This window comes from Scophthalmus maximus, chromosome 22 (assembly GCF_022379125.1).
Source record: "Scophthalmus maximus strain ysfricsl-2021 chromosome 22, ASM2237912v1, whole genome shotgun sequence".
Lineage (NCBI taxonomy): Eukaryota > Metazoa > Chordata > Actinopteri > Pleuronectiformes > Scophthalmidae > Scophthalmus > Scophthalmus maximus.
In genome coordinates, this window is record NC_061536.1 from 9,360,839 (window position 1) to 9,385,279 (window position 24,441).

Below are 24,441 nucleotides of genomic sequence, written 5' to 3' on the forward strand. Positions count from 1 at the left end.
ATGTCTGTGACTGAGTTATGCTCGTCTGTGCGCCCATCTCCCCCGCCTTTTGTCCCTCATAAATCCGATGAATTACCCAATATTCCCCCTCTTTCCCCCATTAACCCTCCCATCTCATACCCCCCCCCCCCCCCCATCTCTTCTTCCTGAACGAGTGATCAATTAAGGCCCTGTCCGGCACTCACTGCGCGTCAGCACTTTCTCTCCTCCTTATGCCCTCGCTTTGTCATTTTTCTCTTCAGTGCCAGCCACTGTCAACACAGAGACATCGAGAGCAGAGCAAAGAAATCAGGGACAAATACTTTATTTTCAGGATGAGAAATGTTCTCAAGGGATGTGAGGGTGCCGGTGTCGGTGTGTGCTGGAAGGAGAACATCCTCCTGCACACCCTCCCCCGACAGGAAGTTGATTTTTCCACCTGCTAGGGAGACAAGGAAGCGAGAGGTGACAGAAGATGAAAGAAGGTGAAGAGATGAGGGATTTGTACAATTTTCCCTACACTCGGTGTAGCAGTTCACAGTGAGAGAACACATGTTCATAGCCACTGGGTGAAAAAGTGTCCACCCTGGATTGTGGTGTCAACGCAAAAGTCAATGGATAAGGCTGCGATAGTTTTCTTGTTGTCGTATAGTGAATACTAACTACAGTACCTAATGTGTGTTAATCCACAGTGGAAAATAGTCCCCAACCAATGAATAAAACTACAGCTGTGTTTTTGGAAGTGACTTTGGCTTTTTGTAACTTTATCGTTGTGGCCCATTTTTTTTAAAAATTACCTTTTTATTGGGGAGCAAATCTGCTCGGGGCAATGTGCTACACACACTGTTGGAAACTGCTGAAGCTGTAAACCCCCTTATGGATTTTACAGTAATTTGATGGGATGTTACTTGCCCCCCTTTTCATTTCAGGATTTTTGAATGATCTTCACCCTATTTGTGCCTCTTGATATTTTTACCTGAAACTTCCCATTTCATTTCAGCCAATAAATCTGTGATATTTTAGATTGTTTGATCCGGTAGGCCCGTCAGACACACTTTGGTAACTTCTTGTTGGGTCAAAACCTCCACTGGGATGCAGCCACTGGCCACCGCCTTGTTGGTGACCTGTTAATTCAGTTTCCCCAGTCATGGTGAGCGCTTCAAGGTGGGCCCGCCGCTGTGGAGCTTTTGATGTCCGCTGATTGTTGCAGATTGGCAATCGCTTCAAAGAGATAAGGCCTTGGAAATTAGTGAAAGTGGTTTGCGAATGGAAAAGGGGACTTCATCTTTTAAAAGCCTATTAGTCTTAAAGATTATCCGAGGTCTTTCAATTTGACGGTCATTAGATAGATGTGATTGAATAATAGATAAGCTCCTCTGCTGCGGCGCTCGTGATCTTGATCTCCGCTCCACTTTTTGTGCATCTGAGCATCAAGCTGCTTACTCCGCCCGAATCTGCCAATGACACGAGGGAGGAAGTCTCATTCCTTCACGACTGCTCTTTGTTGTTTGTCCTTGTAAAAGTCTCTTTCGCTCTCCCCGGCATCCTCTCCTCCTCACGTCACTTTAAACGATGCTCTCGATGTGTGGGAGTGAAGGGCTGCCTCCCCTCCTTTGGAAAATAAAACAGCCAAATGACTGTCTTATTTATCTGTCCTTATCTATCTGCCTTGTCTCTTCTGCTCTCTTCCTCTCTTTATCTCATCCTTGCTTTAAGAGCTGGTGCCACTTGAGTTTGCACACTTTTATCTTCTCTCATTTTTCCTCTCCTGATCCGTCTTTCCCTTAATTCTAAGGGGAAAGTCTTTGAATTAACCAACATCCATTTCACCTTGGCAAGAACCTGATAAAGCACCCTGCTCGACCTAATCTTATTTTAACTTCACTCTGTATCTCCCTCCTCATCAGTTTTCTTCTTAGATTCTAGTTCCAAAACAGAATGAATTGCAAAGAAAACCTTTTTTTTTTCCTATTTCCCAGTTCCTCGCAATCACATATCACCAAGCCTACAGACCGCTGGAAATTGTGTTTCCTGTTCCACTCCATCCGTCATCTTGTATTTAATTCCCCTCTTCCAGTCCTTCACACTTTCCTCTTTGCTCTCAAACAAAGTCCTTTGAAATAGCAATAGCAAAGTTTGGAGCAGACATGAGGATTGAAATGGTGCATATGATGTTGAAGACGCTGAACGCCACCAGACAAAGACGGTCGATTACAGCGCCCGCAAATTTCCACTGGTCAGCCACGCACTCGGCCTCGTCTTGCTCCCGGAAACGGTCTGCCATGTAACGCACCTCCTCCAGGATAGCCTGCAGCTGGGGGTCTCCTACCCCGGCAGTCGAACACCCTCCAAGTCCTGCTGGTCCACATCCAAAGCCCCCACCACTGGAGACGGTGCTGGGACAGCCTACAGTATCGATATTAGGCGTAGGAGGTGGTGGGGAGCTGCAGAACTGAGATTGCAGGTGGGGAGGTGGGCTTCCTGCTACTCGTGGCGGCCCCACCGAGATGTTATTCCTCTGGAGGGGCTCTGAGAGCACTGAAGGGTCCTCCATGCTCTGGAAGCCCATGTAAAGAAGGTTCCCGTTGTTGTTTGCACTGGACTGGAGGTGAGGGTGTCCCGCGTGGAGCGGCCCTGTCTGGAGAGGAGCCAGGTTCTGTGGGTGCAGCGGATGGAGGGTGGGGTCCGGGGGGTTGGGGATGCTGCCGCTCTGGGAGGCAGAGGAGCAGCGGCGCAGATGGGGGGCACACGGGGGCCGCTCTGGGTCGTCATTCTCTCCTGGTCGCTTCATACGCAAGAACCACGCGACCCACTGCAGCAAGACGAGCTGCACCTGAGGAGTGAAAAGGAGAAATGTAAAAGAGGAGGCTGTCGGACAGGGAGTAGAACAGCAACAGAGCAAGAAGCTAAAGAAAATATGAGAACATTGCATGCGCGGCGAAAAGCTTAATCTTAAGTTTTTCCAACATTGCGTTTTGTTTCAGAATGTTGCTGCACTTCTCTGAGCAGAAGTACGAGACGCTCACCAGGGACGAGCCCGAGGCAGAGAGGACCTTTTTGCTCACTGAGCCAGCGTTAGATTCAAACTGTGGAATCATTGAGACCGACTCTGAGATTACTGTTTCATTACTGTAATGAGCTGAGCCATAATGTTTCCCTAAACTGCAGCATGAAGATTAAAAAGCGGGTGCCGATAGCAAGTTGGTACAAATTTAAACCTGGATTCTAATCGACTGTTTTCTTCACAGCTCTCCATATTTCCACTCCATTCTGTTTGCTCTCATCTGCTCTCCTTGTTTCCTCTCCTCTTCTCCATCACAAACTCCATGTCCCCCGAAACGCCATATTGTCCCAACAGCATCCAGATGGGTCTCTGGCATCTAATGAGAAGCTAATGTCCAGATGACCGCTCAATTAGTCTCCGCCCGGTGCCGTGTGTTCACGGACCTGGTAACAGTCCCCTATTGTTGATGCTGTTTGTGTCCGGGCTTGCAATTATGAACTGTGCTGGTTCGATGCCCTCATCTGAACCACATCAGTTAGCTTGTTAATTGGCCCTCAGACGGTCAGAACAGGCCATTCATCAACGGAACGTCCTTGCAATGTGTCGATACACAATATCCGTGCTCGCGCACAAACAAGCTTTTGCACATATATCGGCGAAAGAAGGCTTGTCCATTTTTCTTTGCTGTCCGTACATGAATCACAGAGTAAAATGTGTTCCATCTGTTACATTTTTCGTGATTCATATGACAAACTGAACTTAAACAAAACTTTCCTATTTGTCAAAAAATGTTTTTAAGGCAGCGACTCCTTTCTCCAATTGCAAATATATATTTTTTTATTTCAGATCCTTTTTTTCCACATATAAAATAAAAAACAAGATGGAGTTTTTAGCATTAAACAGAATGCAAGAAAAATAAGAGAAGGGAATGAGACAAATTGAATCCGCCCACACATCGAGAGTGCTTTGAAACGCTCTCCAGTTGAAGTCTGTGGCGAGGCATTTGATGAGCACACTCGGGCAGACTGATGCCAATGAGTCACAGCCAAGGAGGTCGGAGAATGAAAACAGAAGCGTAACCACAGCAGAGGGGCAACGGGAATGGAATGTTATTGAAAACAGCAGAGCAGAGGAGTCATACTATTGCTGATATAGAGATCAATAGAGGGAATTTGTCATATCTGATACAGGGAGAAGGGCAGTTTAAAAGATTTAACCAGCTGCCTGATGAATGTTACTGATATTCCAGGTGAGGGTACGATGGAGACTGGGATCTCACCCATTTGGGCATGTTTCCTCCGTTTGGATCGTGGTGGTGATACTGCAGAACCACCACCGTGGCGATGACCGACATCCCAACGATTATCATGATACTGGCAAAGTATTGACCTTTGGAGGAGGAGGAGAATATAGAACAGTGTTTCATTTCATTGACATTTGACACATTTTATTTTCTACTGGTCGCAGCAGGCTGTGATTTGGGTCACAGACCAATAAAAGTCTCTGACTTGAAAACAAAAGCCACACGATTATCATTAAAAACACGTTTTTCATGTTGTCCACCAACTTCCTCGGAACTCTACAGGTGGATCGCGTCGTACTTTACTTCTGTTCTAAGCTCTGTGAGGTCAGCGCGATGACTCACTTTCTTCCCTGTTGTATTCAAAGTGAACGCATATAATCGTTAAATATCTCCTCGAGACCCGCTGCCAGCACGACTTCCTGCTAGGTGTCACATTATGTTTGCAAAATCATTGAACTTAAGGAAAAATATGTTGAAAGCCTATTTTAATGACCAGGATTTGTGTCTTTGGGCAAACTCCGCCTTGCATCCGCCTCTGGCTCTAATCTTCGCACTCCAAGCATAATTTCCTAGTTATGTGCCCGCGATCAGTTTAGCCAATTAAACTTGAAGGCGAGCAGGTGGCTTAAATCAATTCTGTTGTTCTGTTTTTTGGATGGGTTTTTAAATGAGCTCCACCACTAGGTTGTAGTCATGACTTTGTATTTCTAAACTTTCTTTTGGGGTTTCATTTGGGTTTAACTCTGAATTAATAACCTGAAGATAAGGAGTGTGATGACCTTGGCAGATTGTAACGACCTCTGTAGATGCTCCACCACTTTGGTTCTGACTGAATTATCTCGGCAACTATCGGATGAATTTGTCACGAGAATTTCATACAAATATTCGTCATCCCCAGAGGACGAATTCCAGTGCCTTTGTTGATCCTCTGACTTTTCGTTTAGCGCCATCTTCCCGCCCTAATTTTGATATGTTAAACTAGTTTTTTGTTCCAAATACCTGCAAAAACAATGACATTTTTCGAGGCGTCAGCTGTAATTTGAGTTTAGTCCCAAGTAGCAAATGTTAGCAGACTTAACAAAGGTGGTGAATATGGTAAACATTGTTCCTGCTAAACACCAGCCTCTCAGTATTGTCTCTGAATGCATGTTACCATGCTGATATTAGGATTTAGCTCAAAGTACCACTTTGCCTACGCGAGAACAACCTCAGCGCCAGAGGCGTGGCAGTAGACTTTAAACCACTACAACTCAACCAGACACTGGTTCCTACTTCAAACCACCTGCAATCGCTACTGAAGAAAAGAACACTCAAAACCACATATTGATTTTTTTTTTCTTCACTGTCACATGGAGACATCGCGCAGGATTTTTCTAATGAGCAAAACATCTCAATTTCACACAGACAATCACCAAACGTTGTCGGATCAATAGTTTTAATTGGGCGCCGTGAGCCCAGCTGAGCAACTTGCTCATTATGAAGAATCATGTGAACCACACACACACACACACACACACACACATTCCCTGTTACATACCTATAAGTGGAACAGAGTCAGATGTGGCTGGCATGATCTCTGCGACCAGCAACATGAAAACAGTAAGAGACAGCAAGACAGTGATACCTGTGCAGAAAGAAAGAAAGAAAGATGGATGGATGGTAGATAGACAGAACGATACAGCCATGCTGTAACTACATTTCGCCAAGCAATCAATATTGTGGTTTAGTCTCCTCCCCTGAGTGGCGGCCCTGTCTTCAGAGAAACTAAATTAGCGCACTTGGTATATTTGATAAATGATCAGGCTCGTGGACGAGATCGGGTTCGATTTATGTAAATGACCAGCTAATGTTCACTCAATGAATTCTTTTTTGACACACTGTAGCTCTGCGGCAAAAATGCACTTCCGCACAGCAAATAGCCTTTTTTATTATTTCTTTCAACTCGACAAAAACTCTGCACGTGCGTGCACGTTAACTCACACCTCATACACTCCCTCCATTAATCCACCTCCGAAACTATCTGTCTCACTTCTCCGACGGACAGAATTTAAGGAGTGCTTCGCTGGCATAACTGTCCCTGCTTAGAATTCAATTAAACTCCCAGAGCCATGAGATGAAATATGAACGCCCTCTAAGGATATTAGGGAAATTAAAAATGTCTCTTTAGTGTTCCCCCTTTTTTCTTCTTCTTCTTCTTCTCTGAAATGACACTTTTTTTAAAAAGCTCGGTCCTCTCACCCTAAAGGGCCCAGTCACTTGATCCCTGTGTGTCCTCCATCAAGCAGAGTGACAGAGTATTTCCCTGGAAGGCAATGTGTAAGCTCTCTCCCCCCTAATCAATTCACTAGCCTTGATTACATCAATAGGTTAACTGGCTGTGTGAAAGGGTTGGCTTTTTTTTTTTTCCCCTGGAGAGAAATGCTGCGTAATGCATCTGTATTGATGCTAAGGATAATTTGACAATGCGTGTCTCTGCGTTCCCTCCCTCTCAGACATGAGTCAAATTCTATAAGCAAAAAAGGCATGAGCATTTAACTGTTTTTGACATTATTTTCTCAATTAGTTAAGGCATTTTTTTTGTCTGTCTATAAAATGTCCGAAAATAGTGAAGCGTGGCCATCATGCATTCACAGAACTGATCACAATCTAAAACCCAACGATATTTCTTTTATTATAATATAAAACGAAAAGCTTCACTCCCCAGAAGCTGGAAACAGAAAATGTTTGGCCTTTTTATCATCATCATTTTCCTGCAAATCGCCTATTAGATTAATCGACTTATATTTTCAGCTCCAGTCGGAGAGGTGAGGAGTTTCTATCATGCCGAAGAGGTGAACATCACTCATCTCTATAGGAGTCGAGGCAGATTTATTTGTAGCTGATGTTTGACTGCGGCTCTGCACCCGCTCTCCGTCTTCCAGCCTATTGTTGTGCGATTTTGATTGTCTCCGACCTTCTCCTCCTTATCATTCCTCCCTCTCGCTCCTGTGCCTTCCTCTCTCATCCTTTTCAAAAATTCTCCTCCCGTGTGCGCTCCCTTTTTTTCCGCTGCCTTCCCACATCCATCCATTTCTGTTCCTCCTCCTCACATTTCTCATCTTTCTGTTTTATCCTGTAATCCGTCTCCCCTCTCAGCTCTGCACCCTCTCCCTTTGCCTCTCTCGTGCCTCCCCAAAGTCTTCAGTGCCACCCCTTCGTCATTTTGTTCTGTTTTTGCCTTTATACTCCGAAGGTATGGAGTGGATACAGACATTTATGGGGGATACATGATACTTAAATTCAAAATGTAAATGTCTTATTTATTGCCATTTAAATTTCTCTTTTGAATGTCTGTATCTGTTAAAGGCGCCCTGTTGTTTCTTGTGATCAAGATTTCCCTTTTATCTTCTGGTGTTGCTCACTAAAATGCCTTGTGTTTATACTTGATTTTTAAAAGAATATGCTGAATGCATGTCCTCCCTCATAAAACTTAAAATTATTTGGGGAATCTTTTTAGGAGGCAACATTGTGCGACATGTGTTATTTTTGATTGTGTTGCATTAACGCTCGGTCTGCCCCTTGATGTGTGCACACGCTTGAAAGAGAGAAAGCAAGACATTAAACTAACAAGCCAACTTTTTCCCGCCCCCCCTTGTCTTTTTGCCCCGGCCGTCGATGCCTTCAGGCGACTGTTTCAACTCCGATCGCTTGTTTTGATCAACTCACCCAGCGAGATCTTCTCCCCAGAGTCGGCTGGCAGCACAAAGATGAGCAGAGTCATAGAAGAAAGCAGCACACAGGGGATGAGCAGATTCAGGGCATAGTAGAGCGTTCGCCGGCGTATTGTCACAACAAATGTCACATCGGGGTACGGCTCCTTACAACAGTCGTAGAAGGCCTCGTTTCTGGTGCCGGGAACTCCTGGAAAGCGGCGGACAGAGATCTGCTCGTGTGCTCTGTGACTGGATGGTTTTTGATGAGTTATACAATCCGGAGGCTTCGCCCTATACTCACCCACTAGGTCCCATTCTCCGTTGGGCATGAAGCCCGAAATATCCGCGTCATTCATTTGAAGGTCCAGCAGCCAACCGTCATACGTCCAAGAGCCGAACTTCAGCTCACATTTCTGGATGTCGAAAGGAAACCAGCGGACGTCCACGTTGCATGTGCTCATGAAGATTCCTGAGGAAAAGGCGAAAGAAGGAAAACAGGGCAGAAGGCAGAGCTGAACGATCAATCGCCTGAATGACAACATTGACCCCCATCAGTGTCCTGTACAGAGTTGACAAGGGAAAGATGTATCTGAAAAACACGTGCAGTGCAGAAAGCCTTTCCCGACTCTCAAGTTGTTTTTTTTGTCAGAACGAACTGTCTATTCATTTCATATCTACCCAGCTGTACCGCCTCACCTTTTTATATAGAAATGTTGAGGTTGCATCAGTGCACAGAGCAATAGGATTTTTAGGACCATTGTGCAGGTCTTTCAGAGAGTTTACCGTTTGCAAATCGAGTTTAGGGGCTGGAGAAGTGAAACCAAAGATTAGATTAGAAACACCCTCCCATCAAAGAACTGCCTTTTAGAAGAGAAATTGGCTGCAGCATTGTCACTCACGCGTTCCGGATATTCTGTTCCGCCCCGCCTGCACACACACAGCTGTTGGCTAAGCCTCTTAGACAGAAACATCAGCGGTGACACCAAAAAAAATGAGATTGTGCACAGTGCCCTAATCAGATTACCACTCTTATTATGCAGAAAATAAATGCACCCGGGGGCTTATGCATTGGCACACGCAAGCACAAAATCACGACAGAGACACTTGCACGCCGGTATCCGGGGTGATCACAGTGATCCTCGCAGTGGTCGCTGGCAAACTCCAGCCCTTAAAGTAATTACTGAAATGGATGAATCAAGCCCCGTTTGGCCGCTCGGACGCACGCGCAGGACCCGAAAGGCCAGCGGTACGTCTTACATATCTCAAAGGCATTTCATCGCGAGGCTGCCGACACGCAAGCCAGCCTTCGTGAAGGAATTCTGCTTTCGAAAGCAGAGGTCTGATCGATGACACCAAATTGAGGAGCAGCTACAAATGTGTCGACGTTTTGTCTCTAGAAAAAAACAGTGACCTCTACATTTCACAGGTCAGATTCCAGTGTACATTTTTTGAAAGCTGCCTCTCACAGATATCCGGGCTCCTTGAAGCAACTCAAACTATCCCTTCCCGGCAGCACGTGCAGCTTCCGAAAATAAAACTCATCATCTTTCACGAAAAGCAAATGCACCTCCCACGGAGGCATTGCGAGGCCCCAAGTGTCCCCTGACACACACACACGAGCTGGAAACGAGCTACGCCCCCCACACGCACACAAACACACACAACAGGCCAACACCTTCACCTCTGCAGCAGCGAGAGGTCTATATTCTGCAAATGATGGGCCGCAGCAGACGCCTGGGACACTGCGACTTGAAATGATTTACCGTGTCAAGCTCTGTGCCTGCCGCCCACAGACCTGTTGCCTTTCAGTTACTGCACAGTAACGAGCTCGAGAGAGACCTGATGGAACTGCGGCCGGGCTTGTGTGAGGGAGGCAAAACTGTTGGAATGCTTTTTTCTTTCTTCCTTTCCTCCTCTTTTCTCCTCCCTTTTCCATCCCCCTTGCTTTCTTCCTCTTCATGTTTTGCAGTAAAACTTCTCCTCCTCTTCTTGTCACCAAACCAGAGCGCTACCTCTTTTTTTTTTTTATTATTCCTCCCCTCATTGGCTTTTATCCAAATCGCAGCATTAGGGAGCTGTATTTACATTCAGCAGGAGCCTATTAATAAACATGGAGCACTGAAAAGAATTGATAGGATGGCTTTCTGGGCCGCGTTCAAATTCATGCCCGCTGTCATCTGGCGTATAGAGAAATCCAAAGTAAAGACCTGGGGAGACGCAGGAGAGCCGGGACTTTTCGCAAGCTGAGTCCAGAGGAAGCAGAGGAAGTGAGCGTCTCCTATTCATAGGTGTTGCTCACGACACACTGGGAATCCGAAAACCGACGAGTAACCGTGGATGTTGTTTTACAATAACAAAATATGAACATCGAGTGTTCAAACAGGGGGAGACGGAGGATGGGAGGCCGCCATCGCACAGCAGGGAGAAGCGTCGGTGTGATGATGCTGAGATGCGTGAATCCGTAACCAACCAGTAACCAGGGATGTTGTTGTTCAAGCGGGGGATGGGGGGGCCGCCTTTGCACCGCAGGGAGAAGCGTGGGTGAGACGGTGGTGGGGAAAAGGGGGGCGGAGACTCACCTGGAGGCAGATATTCGGCGTAGCCACTGGAGTTCACCAGAACGTTGGTCTTAAAGGTGGAGTCAAAGTCGTCATCTGCACTGGAGGAAGGACAGGAGACAGAGCAACACTATTTGATGAAATATTGTGTGCGTGTGTGTTTCTGTCTGTGTGTGTGTTTCTGTCTGTGTATGTGTGTGTGAGGTGTGCTTTTAGCTATGAATACATGTTTTACCTGTTGTAGAGCAGGATGTCCGGCGTCCACACCTGATCTGTGGTGAAGCGGAGGTTTTTAACCCCGGGATGTTCGCTCTGGTTCCACTTGAGATAGTGGTCGAACCAACTCTTGAACACACAAACGATTTTGTTACTGAGTGGTCCACAGGCTACACCGGACCTTTCCACCAATCCCTTCTCATTTGAGATGTTAAATAAGAAAATCACAGTTATAATACAGGTCAAATGTTGCCTTTGTATATTTCTCAAGTGTCAAAAATGTGAGCTTTTGCTGAAAACAACTTTACTTTTTTTTTTTTGTCCTTACTGTTTAATAATTCACATAAAAACATTTTTTAAAAATCACATAAACCCAAATTCCTCATCACCTCAAACCTTAAAAAGTCTCTCAGGGGTCCTTACCATCCGCAGCCATATGTTTGTGGTCAACACCTGGTTCTTCTCATCCTACAAAACATAAAACATTTTTAAGCAGATATCTTGTCTATGAGTAGAACATCTTTATCAGAGATTCACCCTCAAATCCACCAATATTATCATTATTAATATCATAGTCTTTTATAGTCATAAAACAAATGAATATATGCATTTTCTATTTCCAGGCTAATCTCCATAATAATTGTATGATATAATAATGATATTTTCACACCTACCACGTCCATGACCTGTATCAGACTGAGGGAGAAGTGAACGGTGAGAGGGTGGGAGTCGTTTGCCACCGGTCGCTCCATCCGGTTGTAGTCCTTGAGGAGATTCTTCAGCAGGTTCCTCTGGTGAGGACCCTGCAGCGACACTGGAGAGACGCGGGCAAATATGACAAATATATCTGATAAAAAATGGGAAAGCAAGGCTCGCTTCGAATCGCACAAAAACCTCTCTTTGCTGAAATTCTGTTCACATCCGATGGCAGATTAAGTCTCTGTTTCCTGTGAGGTGAATAAAAATGATCCCAATCTTCAAGGAAAAACCTCCAGTGAAAACCTCAAACGGGAACCAAATGAGACTTTTGGGATGGGAGTACAGTCGGGCAGTAAAATATATATTTTTTTGTAAAAGCATATTGCTGATCAAATCAGAAAGTGTGGCCCTCAGGAACTGATCCATGAATAATCCAGCAGAACGAGACTGAGCAGAAGAGATACAGAGGAGACAGGAATTCCTCTATACTGGACATGTAATGAGGAAATTAGCAGAAATGAAATACGGTGATTATGATTCATCGCACTTATCTTGACCTTTATGCTTCGAGCTTTGCAAGTGAAACATGTTGTTTAGGTCCGGCTCCTCGGTCGGACTGAGACGTGTCGGATTAATTCTGAGAATACGGACGGGCAATTAACGAACAGATTAAAAAGATCAGAGGGAGCGTGTAGAGTAAACAGAATCTGATAAGAACCTTTATCGCAGCATAATTGGCGATAATGAATGTACAGTTGCGTTGGTTTGGTCTCTGGGGTAATAAAGAAAATGTTGAATAAATATGTGACAGTCTCCAAAATAGATAATGGACCTACAGGCAGAGTGTACAGTTTAACATGTAAAGGATGTTGTGGTTTCTTCCTCTGTGATTCATTATGATATGATTTAATGTTTTAATCTGGCTTCTAAAGGTTTTTAATATCGACCATTAATATCATGCTGAAGTTCAAGGATTTGTGAATTGGTTTGGAAATTTTTACAGTCTGATGTTATATAACCTCGATAAATGCTCGATAATCAGATGCATAATTTGCCATATATATAGGATGCTGTAGAATAGTGCGGATACATTTTTCGATTTCTGATTTGAAGCTATTTAAGGGAGTATCTGGGTTCAAAGGATGTTTGTTTTTAAAATCCAGCCAACAGAAATATAGTCTAAAAAATGTTGCCTTCTGTGTCATCTGTCCCTTTTATACTCTCTGGCCTAAAGCCTTTTTCTTTTTTCGAACGTAGTCAAACAAACTGTGAAGGAAATCCGTGCCGGTGCGTCTGCCTGTAGGGACAGAGGTCACCCGCTCTCCTCTCAGCTCCGTCATCCTCTGTCAGCCTTTACATTTAGCTACGACATGTGATGCTCAGGGCCCCCGTCAGCTCGGCTGCAGCAACATGTCCACAAGACAACGGGGGGGGGGGGGGGGGGGGATGGAAGAGCCCGTTTTCTAAATGGGCATTTCAACTGATCTGTGACCCGTTTTTTCCGCAGGGCCCGATTCCTCCCCTCCGGTGTGAACAGAGACTCGGGCAGGAGGAGTTACTCGTGGAATGGGGAGAGATGAGCGGTGAAACGTTGTGCACGCTGCTTCAGATTCTTTCACACAGTTTCTTCAGCCTGCCTCACTGCACAGACGTAGATGTCAATCTGTCAAAGCATCTCACGCAGCAGCCTCCGAAACCCAAAGGTCGACACAAGCATGTGCGTCCCGAAAAATAAGAACACAGTTATGGAAAATCCCAAAGCTGAAAAACAAGTGAGCAAACAGGTGAGTCGGCTTCTCACTTTTCTTTTTCTGGGGCTCTTATCTGTTTCTACTCCATCGGTCCGTCAAGACCACAGATTGCCCTAATCCTGAATTCTTATGACATTTCGAGAGTAAAGTGCAGCTGCAATCGGATCTCCTGACAGCAGAGTGAAAGAGAGGCGGGCAGGCTCACCGTGGATTAAAGCTGAGAATCCGGAGAGGAGCAGAGCCACCGAGTGCCACATCCTGGTGATGGAGAGCGGGAGGAAAAGAGGAGACCGAAGAGGAGAAGCTCCGGATGTTGGAGCACAAGGTAGGAGGAGGAGGGAGGAGAGGGAGGACACGCACTCAGGAAGCTGCTGGAAATCCCCTGGTCTGCATCCAGTCGGCATCAGAGGGAAGGAGTGTGTGCTGGAAGAGAGGAAGCGCAAGTGGAGGAGGAGATGGTCGCTGTGAGCTCTCGCTCTCTCTCGCTCCCTCCCTCCCTCCCTCCCTCCCTCTCTCTCTCTCTCCCTCTGCCTCCCTGCTTCCTTGTCTCTCGGGGAGGTGTGACTAAAATGGAGAGCACAGGAGAGAAAAAAGGCAGTGATGGGGTTTTAAAAAGGGCTGAAGATGGAGCAGGCGGCGGAGGAAGGGGAGGGTTTTTAATTGGTCAATCGCCGTGGGGTGACCTTAATAAACACAAAAGAAAGAGATGATGCGCACAAATGTGGAATGATCTCAACGCTAATGGAGAATTGATTGGAGAAGGTAAAGAGGAGGGAACAGTGGAAAGCATCCATCCCCAAACTTGTCCGCAGCCAAACGCCGGCACATAAAGGAGGGGGGAGTCGTTTTGTAAATATGCTCAGTTTGTGCACGGAAACCTGAAGCATGACCAACCTGCTTTGACTGGGCTGCAAGTTAAAGCCCCCCTTTTTGCCTCTTTGTGCCAGTTTTTGTGCACAAACTGAGCATGAAAACTGGCATTACTGTCAAACAAAAAGAAAGAAGATCACCTTTTCTGCATGGAGAGCCTCTCCTCCTTAGTCCGGATGAAAACTGTAAGAGCTGAATTACTATTTAGGACCACACAATTCACATTTCATACTCATCCCTCGCCTTTTTGTTCCCCCTTTGCATCCAGTGTGTGTGTGTGTGTGTGTGTTGTGGCTGGTTGAGTTCGACATGTGTCAGAAATATATGGCTGCTGGTTGCCCATATGATAACACACCACAGTAGTTATGGTCACGCCAAGGCTGGACTGTAAAGTGTATGTGTCTGTGCCACCCCTCCCTCAAACATACACACACACACACACACACGCACACACACTCGCTCTGCAGGGGGGTGAGCTTTGAATCAGCAGGGCAGATGGACTCCAGTTCAACTGAGAAAGTGCTGGACTCTGCAGGAGGCCATTGGGAATGTGCAGTTTGTGCACGGTTAAACTCTTCTCCTCATTTGTCCTCACGAAATGCTGAGGCAAGGGCAGAGGCAGCGAGAAACTGGTAGACTGAGAAAGAGGAAGGAAAGGGGGGGGGGGTTGGACTGTATAATAGATTACCCTATTACTCCTACTGCCCTTCGGAATTGCCCCACTCGGAGGCAGCCTGTCACACGTCCGGCGTGCTCCCGGGCCTCAGATTCATGCTCGGCTGCACACAGAGGATGGAGAGTGGCCCTCGGAGGAGGAAGGAAGGATGGCCGAGTCACCAGTTAAAGCAAGGGGGGGGACAACTGCACCAAGCGTGGAGCAAGGACACACTATGGGCATCAGGCAATGTATCATCGCAGGAGAAGCATCCTGTTGCAGCTGCATCCCCCTGCGATATTGCAACTTAGATATGCAGACTTGACTTTGCCCATAAGGAGCTGCTTGTGTTGTTATGCGCCAAGCATCGGTGTGACACGGTGCCAAAGGCAAAAATTCATTACGCTCCATAAAAAGAAAAAAACACACACACATTAGAAAGACTGAGGCGTGGCTGACATCTGGTGGTCAGTTTTCCCACTGCATGAAAGGCAGGAGGCGGTTGTTGTTTTTTTCTAATTGGTGGGAGGTGTGAGTGTGTTGATGGTGTTAATTAACAAGGAAGCAACGAGGCTCAATAAAAATGAGAAGACGATGAGAGCAAGTGCGATAAAGAGAAGGCCCATTAGGAAACAATAATGTCGAATGAGCGGAAACCCCGTGCAGGGTGTGAATTAAAGGCCCCGTCAACGATGGAGGACGAGAATGAGGATTATGAAAAAGAAATCACGCGGACAATTATATTCGTCGGCACTTATCACTCTCTGCACATGTGACATTTGATGTGTCTTTTAGAGAGTTCCGTTTGATCCCGATTGTGGTTCTAATTGCACGGCAGCAGCGGTGGCGGCCATCGCTGTGGCCTGGCATGAGAGCAGCCCATCCCTCTTCCCTCTGTCCGCTAAATGGCGAACGCCGCCCCTGACAACGCAGCCGTCAGGGATGCTGCTGCTGCTGCTGCTGCTGCTGCTGCTGCTGCTGCTGCTGCTGCTGCTGCTGCTGCTGGGCCGCGTGCTTTTAATTACTCTGCTGATTAGATTGGGCCCTCTCCGACGCTGACACGTCCCCTAACAGGGTGTTATCGACAAAACCAGCACATACATCCACTGGCCCGTGACGTCTGATTTGTCAGAGTGGCCTCTCTTTTCTTCCTTTGTCTTAAAATGGAGTTGAGTAGATGAAGTCGTCCTCTGGTAGACAGTTGTATCCTGCCCCATGTGAGCCCAGCAGCAGCTGGACTGTGAGCAGATTGTCACCCTATCAAATTTTATGGCGTGAAACATTAAAGGTGTACTCTAAAAATTATGCATTGCACCTCGGTAACACTCGCCAGCTCTTGTCGGGCAGTTTTATTTCAAAAAAAAAACCCGGAGGCAGCAGAATCAGAGATATCGTCGTGGAGACGTTTTTTTAAAACACACCTAGATTACCCACAACACATTTCACCTGCCCATAGTTCTGGTGTGACATTCAAAAGTGTTCAGTTCATGTCAAGTCAGAGTGTTAAGCGTTGCTTTGTTTCAAAACACAGAAATAATGTAAATCATTGTAGATATAATATACGAATAGGCTTCAACTGATAAATAAATAGATATGTTTGTTTAAAAAAAAAAATCTGGTTCACGTTACAGAAGCGAAGACCATTTTTGTGTCACAATCTGGGAAATGGGTTTTTTAAAAAAGATTGTGCCGTTTGTTACAACAAACTCCTCTGGCTGTAGCTTCATTGTTATTGAGCACATTTCTCAAAACTTTCAAAAACCCTAATGGCGACCTTCAAAACATAAAACAGAGTTATCGCTGTTTGCAATCCTACGGGGACTTCTTTATCTCTTGGCCGATACTCCCCTGCACGATCTGGCTGAAGCAATTAATGTCCTGACCAGTGGATAAACACGCAATCACTTAAGATTCAGGGCTCGGAGCAGATTTGCCATCTACCAGCCGCAATTAGTGGACTCAAAAATATTCAATTTCACTTCCGCGGCAGCCAAAGGATGATTTGCAATAGAGGAGACTAATTGAAGACGTGCTGGCAAACAGCCACACGGGCAAAAAGCGAATTGACATACTTAGCAGCCAGCTACAACAGCCGGGATTTACATGCACTTGGCTCGAGGCTTGAATTAATTTGAAGCCTTGCAGATGTGCATATATCCTTGCAGCATCTTGTTATTAATGGGACAACATAACGTGAGGACATTTGTAGCCTCCGTCGCCACAGAAGAGTCAGTTTTGCAGTGGGGTTTTTTGCTTTATGTTAAATAGTCACATTTTCAAAGATCTAGCTCTCTGTAACAGATGTGAGATACTGTCTGTGTATTTACCAGATCCACAAAGGGGTTTGGTGATGACAGTTACGCTCTGAGGTGCAGACAGTTGGGAGATTCCCTGCCTGCAAGAATATCAAAACAAATCAAATCCAGACAGCAGCATCTGGCTAAGTCTCCGGGTAGGACTGAGTAGTTTTAGCATAATTAATCTACTTTACATCTGGAGGGACGTCTGAGGAAGCAAAAGTCTGGCTGATCAGACCATCACCAGGTTCCCATCTCTCCCACTGCGGGCACAGTCACCCCACCATCACCATCACCACCACCACCAGCACCACCATCACCAGCACCATCACCACCACCACCATCACCACCATCACCACCATCACCATCACCACAACCATCACCACCATCACCATCACCACCACCTCTACCACCACCATTCTCCCTCTTATCTATCTTTAAATACATGCTGACTTCAGATTAAATAATGCCGTCCTTTATCCTGCCACTATCCGGACGCACTCCGCCCGCCCTTTGCTCCTTGGGTCTTTCCGTTCCGGGGGAGATCATTATCTGTTGTCCCATCTGTCACAAGGATTTAGATAAATAAATGATCCTGAATGTCATTGTTATGACTTTAATGCGTAATACTCCGCCCCCGATCTCTGCATATTGTTTGGTTAAGAAGTGACATATTTGATATTTCATAAGCTCATAAGTATCAGGTCCCTGTCTCGCTCGATTAATCTGTGATAGTAATCTGCTGAATTAATACTGAGGGACCGTTATTTTTCTTTTGAAGATTAGATTTATTTATTATTTTAAATGTTTGTATAACCCATTATGATTTGTCCCCATGACAACAATGACACCAATGGATGAAATTACAAATGAACAATGTAATATCTGATCAGACGGTGAGAATCTTTTCAGGGTGATTATTGACACCGAGGCCCCCATGCATAAGCAGGCGACCACACACTCACATCAACACTCCCACACACGCACACATGGAGGAGGATATCTGCCAATCCCGGCTATAAAAGAAAAAAACTCTGACAGATGACTCATTCTTTGCCTTTGCTCCATGCAACATCTGCAACAACAAGAGTCTATGCAGTCATTAAGCCCCTGCAGCTTTAAGGAAGATGTCCTGATGGTGGACAGTCATAACGCAGGAAACACCGACAAACACTGGACTAAATGACCTGAACATGTCATGGATATCCACGGGTATTTACCTCATGTGTCGTCATATGTAACAAGGGTTCATAACCTCTGCCTGGATCTATGGGAGGGGCTCTGTGATGCCGAGGCTGCCAGCGGATTGCCGGAAAGTTTATACATGCAGACCGAGGACGACTGGAATCTTTGGACCTGATCACACCGGAGTCCTTTGGTGGTGCAGCTAGATTAGTTTTGACACAGAATTAGAAATTTAACTGTCGTCTTGATGCGAGTGATGTGTTTCAGTCTTTGGAAGCAGCAACTCAACTCGGAGGATCTCAGGCAGATGTGAACATTGGGACAATAAGACTGATTCCTAAAATATTTGGGGGACTACCAGATAAAAACAGTTAAAGTAAACACCTTTTTTAATCTTCATAGCTTGTAGACTGGAAAACCTGACTGAAAAAGGTAAGAATAAAGATTTATTTAAATAGTTCTAGAGAAAACTATACTTCAACATAAGGAGCTTACGCTACAGTGAGGTGAGCAATGAGACAGACATCTATGATTGGGACAAACAATGGTGAAATATTTATTTTGCTCTTCCTATAATCTGAATTATTTTTTTAAAAATTGGATTACACAGAGAAAGAATATGATTAAGAGTTCAGCTTGAGACAAACTAGGTAGGTATGAGAAAGTCATTTCTGGTCAAACTGTTCAGCTGCTGTTTTCCTTCATTGTCTAATATCTCTCTGTCTCTCTCTCTCTCTCTCTCCCGCCATCGCTGCTCAAACCCTTTTGAAAAGATTTGGAGAATCGCCATTTTCAAACCAGAGCACCATGGAGCACTCCCCTTCCCTGAACTTGTCGGTGGTGAGCGGAGACGAGGTGGAAGACCAGCGACCCCTCCTCCCCCCGAGGATAGCTCCTCCACCTCAGGCCTGCCCTCCACAGTGCGGCATTCACCACACGGTCCACACATCGGCCGATCACACCGTGTGGCTGGACAGAACCCAGGCCATGGCCACCACACCTTTGTACAACGGTCACCTTTATGTCGCACCTTCCCCTCGCCCCAAGAGGAAGGGGGACAAAGCCAAAGGCAAAGAGAAGAAGTGTGACAAAAGGTCTGTGGGCAGCAGACAAAATCCAGCGCACAAGGAGCGAAATCAACAGTGCAAAGCCAACAACGCAGGTTCCCACAGACTCCAGGAAAAAGTCACCTCTTTCACCGACGTCTCCGTCTCTCCCGGCGGGTCGCCCTTCAAGGGCCCCTGCAGGTCACATTTGGACGTCAAGGACCTAGAGGGTAGAGGACGCCGCAGGTCAGGCAACGTCTCTCTGGAGATGCACGACCACCACAGTCTCCCAGAGATCATCATCACCAGCAAAGACGACGACCTCCAGCCGCAGAACGAGACGTCCCAGTGTGGCCAGGACCCGTCTCAGACCCGAGGCCCCCTGCCAGGGGCCGAGTGTCCCGGCCCCGACCCGAGCCCCAGTCCAAAGCACCAGATGGACAGCAAGGATGAGCAATACTGGAAGACCCACAGCATCGGCTGGCGGCTGGTCCGCAGGAGGGCCCTGTTCCTGAGGAGGCAGCAGCTGAGCGACTGTGCCCTGGTGGTGGGGATCTTTGGGGTGGTGATGATGGTGATGGAGACCGAGCTCTCCTGGAGCGTCTACAGCAAGGTCAGAATTAAAAAGACTCGGCCTCTGAGAAATCCTCGAGAGAAGGGTTTTTAATTCTGGGCTGTAAAACTTTTCAAGAGTCAAGAGAGAAAAAAAAGCAAGCAAAGAAATCACAATGTAGAACTGCAGCTATTGTGTTTTCGGAACAGATCATTTCATTTAAGTCTAACTGCAGGAAGAAATCACAGTCCATTACATTTTCTATCACTGTGTTCAGTGGGAAAAATATATAACTGGGCCGTGTATTGAAACCCCTGTTGAATCAGTGGGAGAACTGATTATACCAGCAACTGCAGGAAAATGCACAGTATGTTCATACGATGATTTCATCATGTCATGAACAAGTGGATTATGTAGATGCACAGAATGTGAGATTAGGAGATTACACGGGATCACCGATGCCATTTTATAGATTGTGCTTTGCAATGACAAACAGCCATCAGCTGACAATGATGTAATGATTGTGTGTTTTAAAATTTGTTTGTGTGTGTGTGTGTGTGTCTGTGTGTGTGTGTGTGTGTGTGTGTGTGTGTGTGTGTGTGTGTGTGTGTGCGTCTCCCACAGAGCTCCGTTTACTCCCTCACACTGAAGTCCATCATCAGTTTGTCTACGCTCATCCTGCTCGGCCTAATCGTATTGTACCACTGCTGTGAGGTGCAGGTATCTGCTCATAATTACATAATCGTTGTTTTCACATAAATCCTCCTCCAGTAGATTTCTCTCCAATTAAAAAAAAAGTGGCCATAAGTGTAGAAAATTTTATCAAGTTACACATCCATTAGCGAAGAAGAAAGGAAATAATTGCCTTTACAAATCATGGTGTTGCTTGCTGGAGTTTTTTTTTATGTTCTTTCTTTATAACTATAAATCAAAGTTGAATTTTCCATATCAACAGTTGCACCTGTTTTTGTCCCGAAGGAGAGTCTACTTGTGACCCCCTCATTAGAGTTTATGGCTTAAGTGTGGACATGTGGTCTGCGCTTTAAAGGATTTTTAAAGGTCTAAATAGATAAAAGTGTCCAATAGTTTTTTTCTTTCTTGCCTTATCCCTTTAATCATCTTCTGACCACACAGATTTATGTAAAACCAGCTCTTTCCGGTGCAACGGTTTTACTGTGACACTCTGTCCCCCGTCTCTCTGGTGTAGCTCTACGTCCACGACATCGGCGCAGAGGATTGGCGGATTGCCATGACGACGGACCGCTTGGCACTGGTAGCCCTGGAGCTGGCGGTGGTGGCCATCCATCCCTATCCGGTGGGCCTGCTGGCGTACTTCCAGCAGACCACGAGTCGCCTGTCGCTGTCCGAGACGGAGCTGGAGATCGTGCTGGCTCTGCCCATGTTCTTCAGACTCTACCTGCTGGGACGGGCCATGATGCTGCACAGCCGCCTCTTCACTGACACCGCGTCCCGCAGCATCGGCGCGCTCAACAAGGTGAGAGGTCACTCGAGATCTGGCTTTGATCATAACACAGAGAAGAGGCAGTGGGCATCAACCTGCTGTGGGACACGATTCATGGGATATTAAAGTATATATATATCTACGACGGGGCCTTCTCTATGAGCATTTCATGCACATCTGTTTATGTCTCATGTCTAGGTGAGGTCTGTAGACGTGGGACACTTGAGGTGTGACAATCACAGTTTCGCTCCCACAGAATCCCAGTCGTTCCGCCTGCTGATTATGTCCCTCGCTTCTCTGCTTTCTTCTCCACGGTTGATGATATCCACCCGGCTAATCCCCCCTCCCTTATTAATGCTATTCTAAAAGTGACGGAAATGACCTTTGTGCCCCCCTCTGCAATTCCAAACCTACTATCCATGTATCAAGCCAGATTGAGAACAATTTCTTCTCATCCCACATCTCCTCTGTATTATATAATCATAATCTGACAGGTGCTATCCTTAAATAGTCTGGCTACGTAGGCCCGGGCTACTGCTGAAATCATGACGTGAAGCGTCGTCGCTGTCATCCTCAGATACACTTCAACACCCGGTTTGTGGGGAAAACTCTCATGACGACCTACCCCGGCACCGTGCTGATGGTCTTCAGCGTCTCTCTGTGGGTGGTGGCAGCGTGGGGCCTACATGTCTGTGAGAGGTACGGAATCCGCAATGTGAAAGTAAAGACCAGAAAAGGACAAAACATACGCCACATGAAAACCCTAGACGTTTAAGTTTGTACCACAATGTCACAGGGAAATTATGACTTCGCTTTTTTCCCCCCCTCAGACACCACAACTACAGAGACCTCAGCAGCAACTACATGGAGGCCCTGTGGATGGTCTCGGTCACCTTCCTGTCCATCGGTTACGGAGACGTGGTGCCTCACACCTACTGTGGACGCAGTATCTGCCTCCTCACTGGTATAATGGTAAGCAGTGGCACATCATGCACTGACAAAGAAACAAACAAAAAAAAGATGGATCCATATTCTGAAAGCAAGTCCCAACACGGACGTTGGATTCTGTCTCTCGCAGGGAGCCGGCTGCACGGTCCTGGTGGTGGCGGTAGTTGCCAGGAAGCTGGAGCTGACCAGAGCAGAGAAACATGTTCACAACTTCATGATGGATTCCCACATCTCTAAGAGGGTAAGCGTGATCATTTAAACTCAGTATGCCCCTGAGAAAGAGACCATAACATCTTACAGTGTGCAGATTTAGCCATAACTAGAACACCTTAGTTATCACATAACAACTCATATGACTCAACAACATATAGATCTTTGTGTGCACTGTAACTGTCTTACCTTGTGAGCTTTTTTTTCTACGTCCTGTCACTAGATAAAAATTGCTGCGGCTAATGTGCTGAGAGAGACGTGGCTCATCTACAAACACACTAAGCTGTCAAGAGAACGAGACCACACCAGAGTCCGCATGCACCAGCGGAAGCTACTTCTGGCCATCCACCAGTAAGACACTGAACTTTGTTTGCATTATGCTCATACTATGATATATGTTACTGTATGCAGTGCCAGTATGTGACAATACTTACCAAGTTGACACTCCCTTACACTACCTACATTTTGGTGTCACAGAAAATTTCAAAATGCTTGAGTTGGGGCCAAAAATTCAAAGTTAATTAATTGACCAGACACTCTAAAGGGGTCAGTTAAGTGGCCATACATATTGTTTTATGTACTTAGGTTTTGCATTTATTGTGTTTAAAAGTTTAACGACAGACTACGTGCACATTTTTAAAGAAGAAAATACACACATGTAGAAAGTTGAGCTCACCGTTCCTTAGTTTAACACACTGAGCTAGTTTTGCTGCTACAACCTCACCTGGTCTGGTGTGACTAGAAGTTAGTGTCGGCTAATGTTAACAAGTATTAATGAAGTTTGTGTAGATAATATTGCTCTGGGAAGATTTGTGTCATTGAACCAAATTTTTTTGCTCTTGCCATTATCCAGAAATTGTCGTTTTCTTGAACCTAAGTAGAAGGAATAGGAGTTGTTAGATTTCTCTTTTTTCTTCAGTTCTTAATAACATCATACAAACCGAATCATTTTGTCTTCAGGCTGCGTTGTGTAAAGATGGAGAAGAGGATACTTGCAGACCAGGGCAACTCGTTACTGGACCTCGGCAAGGTGAGAGAGGCAAGTGAACGCATCATTTTCAGATCCCATCCTGTGAAAACGCCCACAAAGTAGCTTCTAATATTCCCTGATGCCTTCTCTTTCTCTTCTTTTTTACGTGGGCCTACTATTGCGCCACCATGGCCGTCAAACCCCCGACACAGATGCAGACCCTCATGTATGACGTGCTGTCGGAGGTGCAGGGCTGCAGGGGCGAGCTGGACTCACACATCCACAGCCTGGAGAAGCACGTGGAGGAGCTGAGGGAGGGCTTCAGGAGCCTGATGCCACTCCTGTCCAGCACCCTGTCCATGCAGAACTCCTCCATCCGTCACCTGCTCAGGGAGAGGGAGGTGAAGACGGAGGCGGCCAGTGTGAGTGGAAGTGACAGGTAGAGGGAGGGAGGCCGTGGAGAACAGAAGGCTTCCAGAGGAGCTGCAGCGCGATTTGTCTGCTTACGATGCAGCTGTTCTTGTCTGGACATTTCTTTTAGAGGTGAACAGAGAGACAGAGGAGGAACAGAGGTAATGTCATCTGGTGTTATAAGTAGACTATTTTCTGTTTCACGAAAAAAAATATTAAACCAAAATGTAAAATTAGCCATGATTCACTTTTCATGAAGGACTTTAGCTTCTCACTTTGAGCAGCAAAAAAACCAAAACCCTAACAAACTGAACCATATTCTGCATCTGCTTTGACTGAAGGAAAATGTGATTCCTCATACATTTTATACTTTGTTTGATATATTGGAGAAAGCTGCAGACTAATCAGAACAACAAATATTAATAAGTTGCAGCCCAGTTGAAATTAAACTGGACTGTTATTACTCCTGTCATAAGTAGTTTCTGAACACTTTCAAGCTTTTATTAAATCTGAAAGAATATAAATCAGTATAGTATTTTATTTAAGATGCAATCAAAATGATGGTATCCTCATAAATTCTAGATTCTATACCTGTAGTACTTTCTAATAAAGATGATACAACTGCTGCCTTT

The 24,441-nt window shown here is 45.8% G+C and overlaps 3 protein-coding genes across 10 annotated transcripts in view; 2 read left to right on the plus strand and 1 right to left on the minus strand.

Moving 5' to 3' along the window:
• Window positions 1–13,507, plus strand: part of snx27a (sorting nexin 27a) — a 32,048-nt gene extending 18,541 nt beyond the window's left edge. Inside the window, exons 13-14 of one of the 2 annotated variants that reach the window (XM_035621461.2) lie at window positions 12,959–13,235; window positions 13,379–13,507. In XM_035621461.2, the coding sequence (XP_035477354.1) occupies window positions 12,959–12,984 (26 nt within the window). In that variant the 3' untranslated portion in view covers window positions 12,985–13,235; window positions 13,379–13,507. Of the gene's footprint in view, window positions 1–2,963; window positions 3,099–12,958; window positions 13,236–13,378 lie in introns of those variants that run through there. The other variant, XM_035621458.2, reaches the window with a different exon arrangement.
• chrna11 (cholinergic receptor, nicotinic, alpha 11) lies at window positions 289–13,700 on the minus strand. 4 transcript variants are annotated; one of them, XM_035621457.2, is made up of 11 exons: window positions 13,408–13,700; window positions 11,427–11,566; window positions 11,176–11,220; window positions 10,772–10,881; window positions 10,558–10,637; window positions 8,280–8,447; window positions 8,148–8,186; window positions 7,992–8,018; window positions 5,824–5,910; window positions 4,263–4,372; window positions 289–2,812 (listed from the first exon to the last, which is right to left on the minus strand). In XM_035621457.2, exons 1-11 carry the CDS (start codon window positions 13,604–13,606, stop codon window positions 2,081–2,083), a joined length of 1,737 nt encoding a protein of 578 aa, XP_035477350.2. In that variant the 5' UTR covers window positions 13,607–13,700; the 3' UTR covers window positions 289–2,080. The 4 variants fall into 4 exon arrangements, with proteins under 4 accessions (XP_035477350.2, XP_035477348.2, XP_035477349.2 ...); XM_035621455.2 differs by having other exon boundaries at window positions 7,992–8,186; XM_035621456.2 differs by having other exon boundaries at window positions 8,148–8,447.
• A 52-nt stretch (window positions 13,701–13,752) lies between these two features.
• Window positions 13,753–24,435, plus strand: LOC118292471 (small conductance calcium-activated potassium channel protein 1-like). Of its 4 annotated transcripts, none has more exons than XM_035621450.2 (10): window positions 13,756–18,859; window positions 18,983–19,868; window positions 20,433–20,528; window positions 21,016–21,303; window positions 21,848–21,969; window positions 22,101–22,242; window positions 22,349–22,459; window positions 22,652–22,779; window positions 23,389–23,467; window positions 23,611–24,435. In XM_035621450.2, exons 2-10 carry the CDS (start codon window positions 19,017–19,019, stop codon window positions 23,839–23,841), a joined length of 2,049 nt encoding a protein of 682 aa, XP_035477343.1. In that variant the 5' UTR covers window positions 13,756–18,859; window positions 18,983–19,016; the 3' UTR covers window positions 23,842–24,435. The 4 variants fall into 4 exon arrangements, with proteins under 4 accessions (XP_035477342.2, XP_035477343.1, XP_035477346.1 ...); XM_035621453.2 differs by having other exon boundaries at window positions 13,756–18,641; XM_035621449.2 differs by having other exon boundaries at window positions 13,753–19,868; window positions 23,389–23,458.
• Window positions 24,436–24,441: the final 6 nt, after the last annotated feature.

Bases quoted from the DNA above. Each gene is read 5' to 3' on its own strand.
- LOC118292471 (XM_035621447.2), top strand. From the start codon at position 19,017: ATGGAGCACTCCCCTTCCCTGAACTTGTCGGTGGTGAGCGGAGACGAG. The intron at 22,460-22,651 runs GTAAGCGTGATC...TCCTGTCACTAG, and splicing joins ATTCCCACATCTCTAAGAGG to ATAAAAATTGCTGCGGCTAA. The intron at 22,780-23,388 runs GTAAGACACTGA...TTTTGTCTTCAG, and splicing joins CTACTTCTGGCCATCCACCA to GCTGCGTTGTGTAAAGATGG.
- chrna11 (XM_035621454.2), bottom strand. From the start codon at position 13,606: ATGCCGACTGGATGCAGACCAGGGGATTTCCAGCAGCTTCCTGAGTGC. The intron at 10,638-10,771 runs GTAAAACATGTA...TCCTTCCTCCAG, and splicing joins GACATCCTGCTCTACAACAG to TGCAGATGACGACTTTGACT. The intron at 2,813-4,262 runs GTGAGATCCCAG...TTCACTCCTCAG, and splicing joins GAGGAAACATGCCCAAATGG to GTGCAGCTCGTCTTGCTGCA.